The sequence below is a fragment of the Dysidea avara genome, chromosome 7 (assembly GCF_963678975.1).
Source record: "Dysidea avara chromosome 7, odDysAvar1.4, whole genome shotgun sequence".
Taxonomy (NCBI): domain Eukaryota; kingdom Metazoa; phylum Porifera; class Demospongiae; order Dictyoceratida; family Dysideidae; genus Dysidea; species Dysidea avara.
The window spans coordinates 7,889,227-7,906,268 of NC_089278.1; the positions used below are offsets into that span (position 1 = coordinate 7,889,227).

Genomic DNA, 17,042 nt, shown 5'->3' on the forward strand with positions numbered 1-17,042 from the left:
TAAACTCCATATATCTCCTAACATGCTAGCATAGCAATCTAGCCTATTATGTTTTTATTATGGAGACGTATTTGATGCAGGCATATAATGTATTACCAATATAAATTCCTTTTTTTAATTTGCCACTTTTTGTATTTAAACCCTTTTTCATGTCAAAGGTGATCAAGGGAATTTAACACCTTACCAGTATAATGTTCATGCAATAACTATATAATCTCACTTTTTTGGGTATACACATTTGTCGCCTTTTTAAAACTTAGTTGCTTAATGAACTAGAGAGATACAGTCTGCCAATGAAAGGTGTTAACTTTTCAATGAATTATTATTCATGTGACCAATCACAAGAGTTTATAATGCAAGTAGTAAGTTCACAGAATAAAGCCTTGATGTCGACCTTATCAACAGTAATAAGCACTAATCAACAGTTCCCTATCACCAGAAGAAGTATTAATTTGATCAAAGGTAAACTTAACACAGTGATTGTGTACAGTGGGATACTCTCTCCCTTATCATGATCAACTGGGAAGAAATCCAAGATCAAGAAACAATGGCTATGCTGACTGTGAAGAACTTTATAAATCAACCAATTGCAATCAATCGTGATGACAAAGGTGTGGCTTAAAAATTGTGCATTATAGTTACTGACTCAATGGGCTGTAACAAATCTGGTGCTCCACTAGAAATAATATGGCAAAAATTCATACCACTTCAGTTCAGTTTTGTGCAAATATAATTATTATGCCTGATAGAGATATTTGATATCCTTTCTATAAGAGTTTGAACTTGTTTTCATGCTTGCAAAATCATTACCAGCACACTGGCAGTGGGATACAATCCACAATACTATAGCTACTATAGAGTACACATTACTATTAGGCAATACTCTTTTCAGCCACCATGTGAAGTGATACTGAATTCATCATTAACTTAAGTTATGTAATCTCATGCAGCTACCACAATACATAAAAGTATATAAGTACTGTTAAAATGTATTTGTGTGTGTAAATATTTGAATCCAGAGATTATAACATAACGCTAAATGTTGTATGACTATACAATATGGCAATAAAGTCTTCAGTTACAAAATACGAATTGTTTTAGGCATGAGTGGTATAGTGCCTGTAGTACAACACTGTGGAAATTGATCACATTCAGGTTTAGCACAAGGTTTGGCAGCATTAGTAATCCCTTTATTCGTTTCAGACTCTGCCCAAACAACAGTAGCTTCAAACTTAGTTTTAACCTACATGCATAATGAACACATGGATTACAAAATAATAAATTGTACCCACTATCAAACAGTATGGTAGTACTGTTTAAGTAGGGATCCCCCAAAAGTGACGCGCAACCTAAAATGCCATGCTGCACCTTAAAAAACCATCCTAGAGACATCTTACGTGACAAAAATCACTTTATGTTAGTCCATCTAACATCAATACAGAAGAAAACACTTATAGGTGGCTGCATATAGTTAAAATCACCAAAACGTGTCTGCCAGCCAGCCAGCCAGCCAGCCTGCCTGCCTGACCACAGTCACAAGGCTAGAAGCCAAATGAAGCAGCGCATGGGCACCATTTTATTCTACAATAACAAACTCACCAGTGGTATGTGCCTTTGGGGTCCCAATGAGTGTGTGCCTTCTGCACCTTGTCTTTCCTTTTATCTTTAATCAGGCTGGTCATCTTTTTGATGCAATGAAACCATATTGAAGTGTTAATTTTCTGTATCAACGCCTTCCTTGAGCAGCATATTTAGACACCACAAAATTATTTAAAATGCTTATGCTTGGTAGATACTTATAACTTCATGATAGGTTTGAGACAATGCCCATTAACGATCTTGGTTGATTAATAACGATCCAGAATGGGACCATACCATATTTTTCTCAATCACGATGAACACATTACTGGCCTAGCTGCATTTATAATGCTAACGCAATGAAAATATGAAATAGTGACATGCCCCCCTGGTAGGTGAAGGCTGACTCGAGATACTCTAATGCAGCAGTCACCTTAATAACACACATCAGTTAATGATTTCCCTTGTTTCAGCAGTTTTTTTCTGGTAATGATCCCTATAAAGTTTCTTTTGACTTGTAATTTAATGCTAATGCATAGCTAGTTAAAGGGTTGTCAAATACAGATGTTAAATTACTTGTGCACAAATTTAGACATTCAGTTACACCAACCTCATTAATAGTTTGTACTATTCCCTTGTAAGGAGATTCTTTAGTGTTAAGAGGATTGAGTTCTCCAGGATCATAGTTCAGGTTAAACAGCAATGGAGGATCATGCTGAACTGTTCCTGCAGAAACTTTACATGCTGCATCTGGATACTGTTCTGGATACAGTCCTGTTCTAAAAGATTAACAAAACATTGATGAAATAAAATAGCTATTTAATATGTAAACAATTCTTCATACGTACAGATAACTTAGTGGCTACTTTATGCATCATTTACAGTAGCTATTGCACTGAGTTCACACTATGTCTTCAGCTTGAAGCATTTTCCAGTTATCCAGTTCTTAAAGACTACAGTAAATTCTTTCTACTCTGGCGCATTGCTATTTGATCCCTCGTATAACTAAACCACCTTATATAAATACCTGTCTACGCATACTTTTCTTCTTCACAAATGTCAAAATTTTAGATGTGCACAAATGTATTATGTGTACAATGGGATATATGTGTACATAGTTTTCTAGAAAGTCCTTTATTTACCATCCATGGTGAACCAACAGTGCTAGCTATACACTGAGTACAGTGTAATGACATGTTTACCAGCTTCAGGAGTGCTATGCTGTTATTTTTTGCACTGTTAAACTAGCTAAGCTAGCAAACAATTCATAATACAAGATACTAAAATTCTTTTACAATTTACTGTGTGCATGTACTTGGTTTATTCAAAACACATCACTACAGCTTCATAATGCCATTCTAAAAGCACAAATTCACTCCATGATAAATCATGTACAGATAAATCCTTTTAATTGTGTGTGCTATATCAGTTGTGCTCTGTACTTGATGATTTCGTTAACTAATAACTCAATTTTATATGTGATAAGCTAGCAATTTTGGAGCACTCACTGAAATAATTATATGTACAAGTATAAGGAAGAATTAAGAATTTTAAGTTTAACTAGGGATCATAGAAAAAAAGTAACGAAACAAGGGAGGTTGCCTATACACTAGTGGACATTGTACTTGTTTGTTTACTTTTTTTATGACTGGTGAACACACGCATACCATATCAGAATGGAAGGAATGGTGCCAGTGTTACAAGCGAAGAACACTAGGAGAAGGACCTCTGCAATCAATCCAGTCACAATGGAAACTCGGACTATTCTCATCAAATATAGGGAAGCCATCTCATGGTGCTACCATGAATTGATACCTCGCATTGTCAGCAAAGATAAATGAGATACAAAGGAGGACACAGGTAAGTCCATGAAGCATGCATTGCGGTATGCCAAATGGTACGTACCTGTCGGGCTGAAGTGGCATCGAAAAGTGAAATAATCAAGCCCATATCCTTAGCTGTTATCGAGTTACGTTTGTCTGAAGGCATTAGTCAGTCAGTCAATCAGTCAGTCAATCATTCAGTTAGGCAGTCAGCCAGTCAATCAATTAGTTAGTTAGTCAGTCAGTCAGTCATTCAGTTAGGTAGGCAGGCAGGCAGTTAGTCAGTCAGTCACTAGAAAATTCCATTTATTAGTTATTTTAAAAATTCCATAGCAACTTGTTGAAAGTGTTTCGGATCGACCTGAAGACTTGTTTGGGCTTAGTTTTACCAAACCAATACTGCCTCATCGTCATCAGGGAAACTGGTTTTTGGGTGATGTTTTTTCATGTGCTACGTCCAAACTTTTGTGGTCCCTACTATAGAGTACTATTATTATACAGTACTACTGTACTGTATGATAAACAGTACTACTGTACTGTATGATATATGCAAACACAGCTGAGCTGTGAAAAGAGTGTGGCCTTTAAAGGCCTGGGCACAAAAGCAAAGGTGGCAGCCAGAAATAGCTGCAACGATGTTAATGATGCTAATTCCACTCAGTTATAATTCACCCTGACTATTAACTGACTGGAATTAAAATCATTATACAGCCATTTCTTGGCTGCCACCTTTGGTTTCATAATTTTTTTCACCAACGCTTTTGATAGGCTGTACTCTCTTTTTACAGCTTAAATGTTTTGCATGGATTTTACTTCTTTTGTATTTTACATACCCCAAATCCAGCTATAAACTGGTTTTGGGACTTGTTTTTACTCAATTTCTTCTTACGTGCATATACAAGCACAATGATGATTATGGAAGACAGAAGTTAATAGTATTGTTTTGAGGATTTTATTTGAGCATAAGTAAATAATCTAATAGAGTGCACATTTTTTCAAGTACCTCTAATAGAAAACACAGAATGTTTTATTGGAAAAATCCATAAAATTATGAACTTTTAAGTACTGAGCATATTTAAACTAGAATTTTCATTTATAAGGTGAACAACTGACGACATCTTAGCAGTTAAGGGTTTGGGAGTTAGGTATGAAGGTCCCTAGTTCAAACTTCATAATACTTTCTTTTCAACGTTTTTGTGTACCTTTTTGTCACTTCATGAGTGTCTATTAGAGCATTTTGACCCCTGCAATTCTGCCTTGTAACTCTGTAGCTGTCACTGTGATTTCTTGTAAACCAAAAAGGTTTGAACTATGATGGTTAACCTATACACAGACTGTTTTTCAAGTTATTTCCATAAGCAGTTTATCCTGCAGGCATGCCAAAAATTTTTTTGTGCAAATAATCATCCATAACCCCAAAAATGTTTATCAGATTCACACCAGATTTAGCCTTGGTAAGAGAATTTGTCCTTAACATATGCCAAATTTCATTGCAATCGAATTATGAATTCACATTTTATACTGGCTTTTGTACAAAAAGACGAAGAAAAATTAGACTCTCACAAAACATGAAGAAAAAATTCAGCCTAATATTGAGAGCTTGTATTTTACGAATGCATCAGATGATTTTGCTTAAATTAGGTATGTGGGATTGATTCCAAGGTGGAGGGCAACTATAATGCAAAATGGTGTGCTTTTGAGAAGGCATCATGGAGCTATTCATGTGTGAAAAATTGTGTTTTTTCCTATTGTCAATATACTCATGGTTTGACGCACCAACTTTCTTGGCCACACGACACACTACCACATGTTTGATTACAAATGCGTTAACACTCCATGTACGCATACGTGTATCTCATTTCTACAATTTTCATTACACTCTCACAAATATAATTACTAAATGTATACTGCTGATTCCCAACAATTAATCATGGTACAGTGCAGCCCCTCTATTGAAGGACATGCATGAATTGCGGACAACCTCGTTATAAAGAGCATCTGTCTAGATCAGACAATTACACACTTTATATACCCTTAACTAGCACCTCTATACAAAGGTCAAATATATACCTCAGTGATATCTGCATTAGAGGGGTTCTACTGTACTTAATTCTGTAGCTGAGTCACTACAGCAACTTACCCAGTAGTATAGTAGTGAGCTTTGTATTCTTTGTATCTGACAGCAAAGACACCATCTTTAGGTGAAGCATCTACTGGATAGTAAATGTAGGTATCCCGGTTACTCTACAGACAAAAAAAAAATTTACTACAGCCTTTGTACATAGCAGTATGTGTATATATGTACATTAGGATCATGCATGCTTAATATAGTTGGCATGGCAAGTAAACAACAAACAAACCTAATTTTAACACAGAATAGTATCCACCCTTCTTGAACAGTTCTCATCATAATTTGTACATAAAAGTTACTAAATCCAGCCATGGGCACCACTCAGATGTGATTCTAATCAAGAGCCTTCAAGGCATTGTCCTCTAGTAAAAATAAGATTTGGAGACAGTTGTCATTCTGCATTTTAAACTTTTTATGATTTCAGATTTTAAGCCATATTGTAAAACACTACAATGATACAAGGGTTGTATTCCCAATCCTCCAAAGAATTCTAACCTATGCACACCTAGTTGCCATGGAAACCTTCGTTAAAAGGCGGATAATTTTTAAATTCCCATTTTCCATTTTTGTAAGTACATCTACATTTTACATTGGAATTTTAAAAACTATGTACCATGTGAATTCTTTTTTGATGTCTCTATAATTCTTACTGGTCAAATTTTAAAAATGACATTTCAATTTGATTTTATTAAACAATGTGTGCTTTTCAGTTTATGTAAAGCAAAACTAATAAATCGCATTTCAATCATCATCTTATAGAACGGTAAACAATTGTTACAGAGTAGATTTCCCATTTTTAATCTTGTTCAAAAGTAAAAATCACACACAAATTCTATTTAGCACACACCATAAGACAGCCATATAAATGAATTTTGAATATTTTTTGGCCAATGCTACTTAAACAAATTTTCAGTATTATTGTACCAAGGTAGGTAAAGATATGTAATTCAAAAAATACAAGCTGTGAAAAAATGGTGTGGCCTTTATAAACTTGGGTGAAAAAAGTTGTGAAATCAAAGGTGACGGCCAAGAAATGGCTGCAATGATGATAATGAAATAATGCACAGCCATATTTTTGTGAGGTGTGTATCTATGTGCATGTGTGTGGAAGACTCCATTTTTACAAACCCAGTTGCAATTGTTTCTTTCTAATATTTCTCTAATAAATAATAGTTGTACTGAATGTATAACAAAAATTCAGATAACAGTTACCCAGTTGCTCAAATCTTTGATAGCACAATAATTGTATGATTTGGTCATATTGTACATCTGTGTATAACCTTTGCTGAGCGAAATTTCACAGTAATGGTAAATAATAGTAATAATAAAATGCACTTTCATGGTCCATCACTTACAGTATTATATAATTATTCTCATTATTATTATCTAGGCCCGGGGCACATACATGTACAACCAAGTACAACCACCAATGGGGCAATCTACAAATGGGGCATGTACAACAGTGCATGACCAGCACAGTGTGTGTGGATGGAAAAGATGCACAAACAGTGATATAATGCAATTACAATCGTGAGGACCTGCTACTATTATGTTGTATCGAATACCTGACCATGGAAGACCACATAATGCATTGTCACCACCCCTGCATGATTCACAAGTTGAGGTGCAAGTGCATGCTCTCATATCTATGGTATTGATATTGAATCTCATGCCTGCAAGCAATGAAGCTTATACATCCATTAAACAGTCCTAATTTAATGTTTATCAAGGATGAATCAGAGTACTGGATTAAGACATGCATGGCTGCTGAAGTTTCCAAGAGCAGATGTCAATGATAAAAGAAGCAGGGTATTTCACTAGAAACTGTTATCTGAGTTTTTTGATATGAGCGGGCCATATGTCCTAAAGTGATAACATGATATACTACAAGATGAAATATAGGAGATACACAATACAGGAGATACAATGCAGGTGATACACAATACTGTATGCAAGCCAACAAAGAGAGACAGTCAAGCCATCCATAAGCCAGGAGACTGCTAGGCGAAGGCAAAATGTACGATACAAGAAAACATTAAAACATACCATGCTCTTTACAATACATACAAACACTAGAGGTAGCCAAGCCGGGTAGGTAAAAACAGTGGACCCGGAACCAGGGGACACGGGACCAGGGGACCCACAGAAATCCAACTCTGTATGGAATTTTATGCACCTCACAGTATTCCATACTTGTACTAGGTACTTTTGCAAGTAGTCTTGCATGGCCAATCTACTTTTTCTCCCCTTCTGGTGTCTTGCACGATGTTTACACCAATTAGAAATTATAAACGTCTCTAAAAAGTGACTGAAGCTGATTACATTTATAGACCACTGCCTGCTGCACAGTAAGCATACTAGTCTATTACGCCGCTTAGAGTAGTTTAGGAACATTGTACAAATGCACCATGACGTATGAAGAGCTGCTGGAACTTGCTTAGCTTGGCTTAGCTGGTAATTGTTCGCCTGCTGCACAATGAGCATGCTAGTCTAGTCTATTAGCTATGCCACCTAGCTACTAAAGTTTAGAAGCGTTGCGCAAACAAATACCGAAAATAGCGAGTGACCTGTAATTAATGTAGTCAGCTTCAGACACGTTTTCAGAAGAGCTTATAGCTAATTTCTAATCGGTGTAAACATCGTGCGAGATGCCGCGAGGGGGATGGCCATGCAAGACTACTTGCAGAGGTACCTATTACAAGTATAGAATACTGTGAAGTGTAAAAAGTTGCAAGAAGCGTGGGGCAAGAAGAGTTGGATTTCCGTGGGTCCCCTGGTCCCGGGTCCTTGGTCCTGAGTCCACTATTTTTACCTACCCAGCCAAGCCAACTAAAGCAGGTGGAAGTACAAAATAATACAAACAAACATACCACTGTTAATCTTTTTCCTTGTCTTGTGCAGCTGAACTTCCTTTGTGTTGGGCGTGGCCACCTTAATTACTTGTCTATTTTTGTGGAGCGCATCCACTGACAGCTGGCATGACGACTTGAGACTTCGTTCATCCAGATTGCTGTTTGAATCTGCCTGGTCAATTAATTGCATTGTAGTGGGCGTCATGTGCTAGCTGTTTTGATCGGCATTAAACAGAATAGTCGTACGGTTTCTATCACCTCCACGAAAACATCCGCCCATTATACGATTGTCTCTTCATACAACATGGATTCTATTCCCAGTGAGTGCGAAACCTTAGGCCTTGTAGTTTTCTCAAACATTATTTATTTATTTATTTCATTAGTAATGACATAATTTTAACCGCATTTCGTATTATCTTTAGTACTTGGTTGTATAATTAACTACAATGCAGTGCAATCCTTTAAGCTAGAATATTATTTACAAAGTCAAAATTAAGTGAGGTAAACAGCCAAGATAGCAGTGGTTCAGTGATTAAGGATGTGGAAGTTAGATTTGGAAGTCACTGGTTCAAATTCTAGTAATTTTTTCACATTTCTTGTGCACCTTTTTAATTAACCCTGCGGTGACTGCTTTATTGCACACTTATATGGCATGCACATATGTAGGGTATTGCAATGGTTGCATTCATGCATTAGTACATCTCACATAAAACAACATTCACATAAAAGTAAAGTAGCGTGACATACCATCTTACTCTCAAACAAAATAGGAGACATATCAACTCCATCAATAATTCTATCACTAGGTATAGGAATATCTGTCAACTTTGAAATTGTAGGAAACAGGTCCACTGTGGCTGCCAACTATATAATGTACACGATAATATTTACTACATACGTATGAACAGTAAGCAACAACACAACAATTACAACTGCCATCAGTACCATCACTGGCTTACTGTATATGTTTCTACATAAGCAATAGCAAATGCATGCTTACCTCACACAGATTATGCATACAATACAGTACATATCATATTAGCATACACAAGATTTGTAAGAGTTACCCAGAGAATTTTGTAACAAAATGCAATAAACAAACTACACAGTACAAAGAGATGTAATTTGTGTACAATTTATGGTTTAAAGTGATTTGTTAGTGAGATATCCTTCTATCATACAGTACGATAGTACTAATCATGAAGGTTTTGGCATTTCTGGCCAAAAATATCACCTTAAAACCAGCCTCTCAATACCTTCATTATGCCTTGGCAGTATTGGTTATAAGCCCAAAAAGTGCTTTTAGTATGACTTGAAATACTTCCAATAGGTTGCTAAAAATTAAAAATAATTTTTTTTTGGAAATTTCTGATTTATCTTTGCTGACATTGCAAGGTGTCGATTTGTGGTAGTGCCACACGATATCTTTCCTATTTTTGTAACGGGAATCATCTGAGTTTTCCATTGTGACTGGATTGATTGCAGAGGTCCTTCTTGTAGTTTTCTTCATTTGTAACGCTGTGTAATGGGTTAAACATAGCTGAATACTATGCATAATGACCACTTTGCTATTTCAGTAATTGACAGTTGGGGCATGTGTTCCGACAAAAACAATAAGCCTGGTAGCAATCTTTCTTCTAATGTAGATGTGCGGGTTCACCCGCCATAAAAAAGTAAACAAACAATTAGGAATTTAAAGTTTAATTAGTGGGTGGGTATATATAGACTGAATTAGAGCACTAGTATATCTGCAGACGTACCTACTTTTTGATCCCTAATCAAACTTAATTCCTAATTTTTCCTTGTACTTATTCAGTTAGACGAGTTACATAGTTACATGTCTGCACACCTCTGAAGTTTTACCAGGTTTGATTCTACCTGGCCACCATGCAATAGCAGGTTCTCTCATTCCTCCTTCATAAGTAGTTCCTTTACCACATCTCAGTAGTCCAGCATTTCCTCCTCTAACCTCCCGAGTTAGTGAAGGCCTAAAACAACACAGAAACTAAACATTTGAGAGGTAACACTATCTTGACCACACTGACACCAGACCCCATATTTTGTTCTACATATGTATGTGCATATGAACCATACTGCTATGCAGTTACCAGTGATGATCAAAAATGTAGGACTTCATGGTAGCAACCTGGATGGGGAGGGGAATGCCATGTGCTTACTCAATTGTTTGGGTAATGTGCAGAAAAAGTGTGACATGCTTCACACAACAGCATAGCATGTAATCAACCTACCCATTATCTGAAGTAAAGAACACAAAAGTGTTGTGTGATATTCCTGCTTCATTAACAGCATCAAAAATTCGACCAACTTGCCAATCAAGTTCATTCTAGCAACACAAAATGGTTAAATTACTGGAGACTTATTACTTACTAATGCATCCCCAAACATTCCTCTAATACTCGAATTAGTAAACATTTTGCTAGCAAACTGAGGATGATGAGTATGTTGAAATGCCATGTATAGAAAGAATGGTTGCTTCTTATCTGTAAGTACAGCAGTTGAACAGTATAACACACTAAGTTATGTATATATGCATACATCATACAGTACGATAGTAACTGTATAGTAGGGACCACAAAGGAGTAGGCGTGCCCCACGAAATAACATCACCCAAAAACCAGCCTCAATTTTCCCAGACGACCATAAGGCACTATTGGTTAGGTAAAACTAAGCCCAAACAAGCTTTCAGATCAACCTGAAAAGTTGCTACGGAATTTTAAAAAGTATTAATTTTTTATTCAACGGAATTTTCTAGTGACTGACTGACTGACTGATGCCTTCAGACAAGTGTAGCTCGATAACGGCTAAGGCTACGGGGTTGATTTTTTCATTGTTCGACGTTGCTTTGGCCCGACAGGTGCCTTTTGGCATACCGCAGTACGTACAATGCATTCTTCATGGACTTACCAGTCTCCTCCTTTGTGTGCCATTCATCTTTGCTGACAGCGAAAGGTGTCGATTTGGCGGTAGCATGTGATGGCTTCCCTTCGAAACGGAAATTGTCTGTATTTTTCATAGTGGCTATTATGATTGCAGAGGTGCTTTTCAAACAATTCTTGATTCGTACTGCTGTATAATGGGTTGAACATAGCTGACAGCGAAGCGTAATGGATACTTCACTTTTCAGATGATAATTAATATAATTAGGGTGCACGGCATTATTTCTTTCTTTTGGTAAGGTAAGTGTGGGTAATTCCGGACAGTAGCTAATTCCAGACACTAAGGTTGTTCTCAACAATGGTAGGATCCCTGGGTCTATAATTTGGTACGCCACTGCAGTGTCCTATGGCCTATCTACAAACCAAAATTGAAGCAAACCGTTATTCCATCGCGAAGTTTGAGATGAATTTGTACCATAATCACGGGTAAGTTTGTTCAAAAACTTTGAAAATGTCAGGCAGCCCAAGCTCATATTTTCGACTTTCAAAGATTTATAAGAAGATCATACCCTCGGGTAATCGCATAGCAAAAATCATAAGAATCCATGCAGCACAGGCGGAGTAGCAGTTGATTTTGTAGCAGCTATTCCATTGAAATACAAAGAAAATATTTGCAAATTACATAAACTTTTTTAAAATACGTACTGCTGCTTCCTCCCAAAGTGTATGAACTTTCTACTTGATTTATAAGCTGCAGGTGAGTGGTACTTTAGTCTCTACACTTTTAAGAAAGATTGGTAACCTGTAGAAGGCGCTACTTGATTGTTAGTGTCCGGAATTAGCCGCATGTTACATTTTTACACGCTGTTAAATTTCGGATCACAACTCCTCAGCAGTTGATTGTATCGAAACAAAAATTTGTACTGCAGATGCACCATAAGATAGGCTTTAAAACGATTCCTAGAGTTTGTGCTAACTTGTTGTGAGTGCAGTGTTTGAGCAATTTTATCAAGAGTACCCGGAAATACCCTCATTTACCTTATGCGTGGATTGTAGAGGTGTTTTTCGAACAGTTCTTGATTCGAAATGCTGTGTAACGGGTTGAACATAGCTGACAATGAAGCGTAGTGGATGCTTCACTTTTCAGACAATAATTGATATAGATGGGGCATGCGGTACCATTTCAGATGTGGTATGCATGGGTTCACCAGTCATAATAAAATTATTTACTAAAAAAGTTGACAAACAAGCACACGAAAAAATTAGGAATTTTCAACTAGAGTAGGGACCATAGCACATCGATAAAAAGTACTGACACAAGTTGGAGTAGTCCATGATATTAAATCACAGTAAAACAACAAGAAGTGTTATACCCCTACTGTGCTTAAAATTCCGTAACGGAAATGCACAGTAGGGATATAACACTTCTTATTGTTTTACTGTGATTTAATATCGTGCACTACTCCATCTTGTTTCAGTACTTTTATCAATGTGCTATGGTCCCTACTCTAGTTGAAAATTCCTAATTTTTTTGCGTACTTGTATAAATATAAATAGCAAATATTCACACATTCATTGGCATTTCAGAATGTGTAACTTGATATAAACAATGTTTCTGACAGTTTCTACTTCCAAGATATCTACATATAAAGTTCTGCATCGTGTAGTCTCATTATTACTTTACGGAGTGCAATTGTGAACACTGCTCAGAAGAAAAGATCTGTTCACTAAAGTGTGTGTGTGTGTGTGCATGCGTGCGTGCGTGCATGCATGTGTGTGCATGCTTGTGTGTATGTGTGTGCATGCTTGTGTGTATGTGTGTGCATTCTAGTTTCATTTTCTGGCTAACGCAATTACCAGAGTAGGCAATGATTGTGTTTAAAATAAGTATATACGGTTTGCTTTTTTTCTTTAATCTAGTATGTACTTGACCAATTATCGGCAGATTATGCAAATTTTTCAGTAATTACCTCTCTGTTGCCTCGTTAGTTCTTTGTGAAATTTTTGCAGGATATACAGTCCTTGGATAACTTTGTTTCACAGAAGTTTTACAAAGATGAGGCCAGCCATTTGAGAGATATTCAGTTAGATGCAAAGGTATACTAGTTTCCAATACAAAATTATTTTTACGCCACTTCATGGTTAGCCAGAATAGCTAGCAGAGTGCTTTAGGAACAATAAACAACAATGACTATAAGAAATGTTTTAAAGAGTATAACAGCTCACAGTGCTACTGGGTAGTTCCTATATACTCTGTATACTTTACCAGGGCCAATAATTTGTATCTACCAATAATTGGTGACTTTCACTAGCTACCAGTGCTGCAAAAGATCAAGATACTCTAATAGAACAGTTGTGCACATAAAATAATTTTCACTCGGTGTAAATCACACAAAAATATTTTTACATGAAAAAGTTTTATCATGAATTTTTCAGCAAATTACGGTAGCACAAGTTATAATACAAAGTAAATAACATACATACATACCAGCCATTTGATGGATAAAGCTAGTAGCAGCTGTGCTGTAAGTTTCTGATAGTGTAAGGAAATCTGCTGGTTGTTGAATTATTTTCTCATCTTGAAATACTGGACATGGAGTATCACCTACATCAATACATACAACAAATGATTACATAGAAACATATAATAGGGCTAGACATTTTAGTATCATGGAAAATATCAATATTACTAGTTACAGTGATATTTTAATATAGTTAAGTTGATAATTCAATTTAATAGAATATTTGACTGTTATATTAGTATGTTTGACGTCTCTATTTAGTTCTTTTAGTACATGATAGTATGTGTTTTTCCGTGATTGATGATACCTTGAATTACCTTCTAGGAAAAAGACATCATATTATTCATTAATATACAGAACTAAATGATACCATGATAATATCATTTCATTGAAATTCGTATGACAGAAGAATCTTTGACAAATTTGTCACAGTATTACAATACAGTATAGCTACTAACACCCATGCAGCTGTACCAGTTTGAGATAAGCATTTTGAAAACATATGTATAAATATAAATGCATGTAAATGACAAATACTCATAACGGAAGCACAAATATTTTTTAAAATGCCAAAACATGCCTTTTGGTCTGCCTGCCTGCCTGCCTGCCTGCCTGCCTGCCTGCCTGCCTGCCTGCCTGCCTGCCTGCCTGCCTGCCTGCCTGCCTGCCTGCCTGCCTGCCTGCCTGCCTGCCTGCCTGCCTGCCTGCCTGCCTGCCTGCCTGCCTGCCTGCCTGCCTGCCTGCCTGCCTGCCTGCCTGCCTGCCTGCCTGCCTGCCTGCCTGCCTGCCTGCCTGCCTGCCTGCCTGCCTGCCTGCCTGCCTGCCTGCCTGCCTGCCTGCCTGCCTACTGCATTCACATACACTAGACAGATGCTAAAAGCATGATGGGGTGAGCCTGAGTTGTGTAAAAAGTGATGCAGCATCAACTGTATTTCCATGAATAGCGTTTAATGTGTGTGTTTATAGCTATACAAACAGAAGTACTCAGGCTACTCTAGAGGTAGCCGGAGGAAGGTGAAAAAAGTTCAAGTTGGGAGACTCAGTGGCCTGCCAGTACATAGCTACATAACTGTGTGGAAGCATAGTCAGCTAGGACTTATCTCCCTGTCTTCTGTAGTTTCATTGGCCAACTGCATGCTCTCTTCTGCGAGTGTGCATGGCGTCTATCAGGTGTCTACTTGCTTCTGCTTCATCTGGCATTTGTGCTACCGTCCTCGCCCTGTATCGTTCTCTCCCTGCCTTCTTCTAAGACGGTCTTCTTTGTCCATGTCTATGTAGATAAGTTATAACCCACGTGACAAATTCTAAGCCAAGTGGTACAAATATGGCCTTTTTCGTGAACGTGACGCATGTACCATTCACTCGGGCATTCACTCGGGCATTCACCAGCCAGTGTTCCCCCCTCACCCTGTCTCGTTCTCTTCCAAGACGGTCTTCTTTGTCCATGTCTATGTAGATAAGTTGTAACCCACGTGACAAATTCTAAGCCAAGTGGTACAAATATGGCCTTTTTCGTGAACGTGATGCATGTACCATTCACTCGGGCATTCACCAGCCAGTGTTCCCTCCTTGTCCTGTCTCATTCTCTTCCAAGACGGTCTTCTTTGTCCATGTCAATGTAGATAAGAATAAGTTGTGAGCGAAGTGACAAATTCTAAGCCATGTGGCGCATTGTTCCATGTTCGTTACGTAAACTCTCGGGATTGGTCAGACGTACGGTCGTACGTACAGTTGAGCACTACCAGTGTGGGGCTGTCTGTGTTCGCTACATAAACTCTCAGAAATGGTCAGACATACGGTCGTATGTACAGTTGAGCACTACCAGTGTGGGGCTGTCCGTGTTTGTTACGTTAACTCTCAGGAATGGTCAGACGTACGGGTCGGACGTACGAGTGACTACTGCCATTTGTGGGGCTCGCTCAGGCCCGCCCCAATCATGATAGTACGGCCTGGAGTCTATTTGCAGCCACTGTTCACACTACAAGGTCTTGCTTGCTACATTATTATAAGTATATACTCATAATTTATCATGATCAACGTGCTTGCTGAAAATGGAAACAGCTCTTGCACTCAAGTTTAAGTTTATTTACTGCTTTTCTGCTGGAAATTTTTAATTTCAACAAGAGCAACAGTGGAAAGGTGGCGTTGTAGACTACCAGAACACAACACGAATTAATGTCAATTTGACATGACAACAAGTAGTGATAACAACTGCAGTTGTTTGTGTGGCTTCCTTTCATGTCAAATGACATTTCTGGGCTACCCATGTTCGCTTCCGGAGTGCGATGTTGCCTTCAATGTCTAATACATTACTATTGATATTGACTGTGTTTGAAGCACTGCAGCTGCCGTATATATCGCTAACTATTTCGTATGATTGGGTAAGCGTTGGCGAGTGGTGGATTATTTCTTCAGTGCTAATTCGCGAGATTATCAAGTTGAAGTCGTCTTTGCTTTGTTGCAATGTTAGGTGAATGCTAGTCCTGTATCATTTACTGAAACAGCATGAAAGGAGAGTACTGTATACAGGTAGCCTAGCGATGTAGCCTAGATCAACAGCATCGCACTCATGAGCTATCCAAGAGCTGCAATAGCATCAGATAAATTCCCAGCAGTGCGTAGATTCCTAGCATCACTGCCAGCTATTTTTACTTTCTTTAGCCTCTCTAGTACACTGGTTTCTCTTTACAATAACTACCATCAAAGTTTGGGAGCAGTACACCGGTCAAACGGCACCTTCACCATTGCTCCAGGTTAGTCTCGCGTGGCCAGACCGCTTTTTCTCCGTCACGGCACTTATCGATTAGAGATTATAAGCGCCTACTCCGAAAAAGGGTCTGGTCCAGAATCAATAGGCAAACTTGTTTTCACACCCCAAGCTAATGCTTGGGGTGTTGTTGTCACAAAACATATACTTCCTTTTGCACTATAAGACATGTGTGGCTATGAGCGAAATTATTAACAGTTCATTATCACATCAAGTTAGGCGCTGACAGGTAGGAGTATTAAGAATCGCTAGATGAATGGCTGCTGTGTGTGTGCTTTGTCTGGTCTCTGTGGAAAGCACCAGAGAAAAGAGGGACAGAAGAAAACTGCATGGTCCTTGCTGTGCTCGTGAAAACCGCTTTTTAAGCCGAGCAGTGGCATGCACTGGCTCATTAATGCCTTAGCGTTTAGCACAGTTTAGGAACCCCAATGCTTATTTGTGTGGTGCTTGCAAAGATCTTTTGTTTAAAGCA

At 37.9% G+C, this 17,042-nt stretch overlaps 1 protein-coding gene across 3 annotated transcripts in view; it reads right to left on the minus strand.

Moving 5' to 3' along the window:
- Positions 1–963: 963 nt before the first annotated feature.
- Positions 964–17,042, minus strand: part of LOC136261998 (arylsulfatase A-like) — a 38,358-nt gene continuing 22,279 nt past the window's right edge. For all 3 annotated transcript variants that reach the window (XM_066056122.1, XM_066056121.1, XM_066056123.1), the window contains 8 exons: positions 13,770–13,886; positions 10,773–10,885; positions 10,634–10,728; positions 10,234–10,372; positions 9,132–9,248; positions 5,542–5,645; positions 2,189–2,357; positions 964–1,243 (listed from right to left, as the gene is read on the minus strand). In XM_066056122.1, coding sequence (XP_065912194.1) covers positions 1,079–1,243; positions 2,189–2,357; positions 5,542–5,645; positions 9,132–9,248; positions 10,234–10,372; positions 10,634–10,728; positions 10,773–10,885; positions 13,770–13,886 — 1,019 coding nt within the window. In that variant the 3' untranslated portion in view covers positions 964–1,078. The remainder of the gene's footprint in view (positions 1,244–2,188; positions 2,358–5,541; positions 5,646–9,131; positions 9,249–10,233; positions 10,373–10,633; positions 10,729–10,772; positions 10,886–13,769; positions 13,887–17,042) is intronic.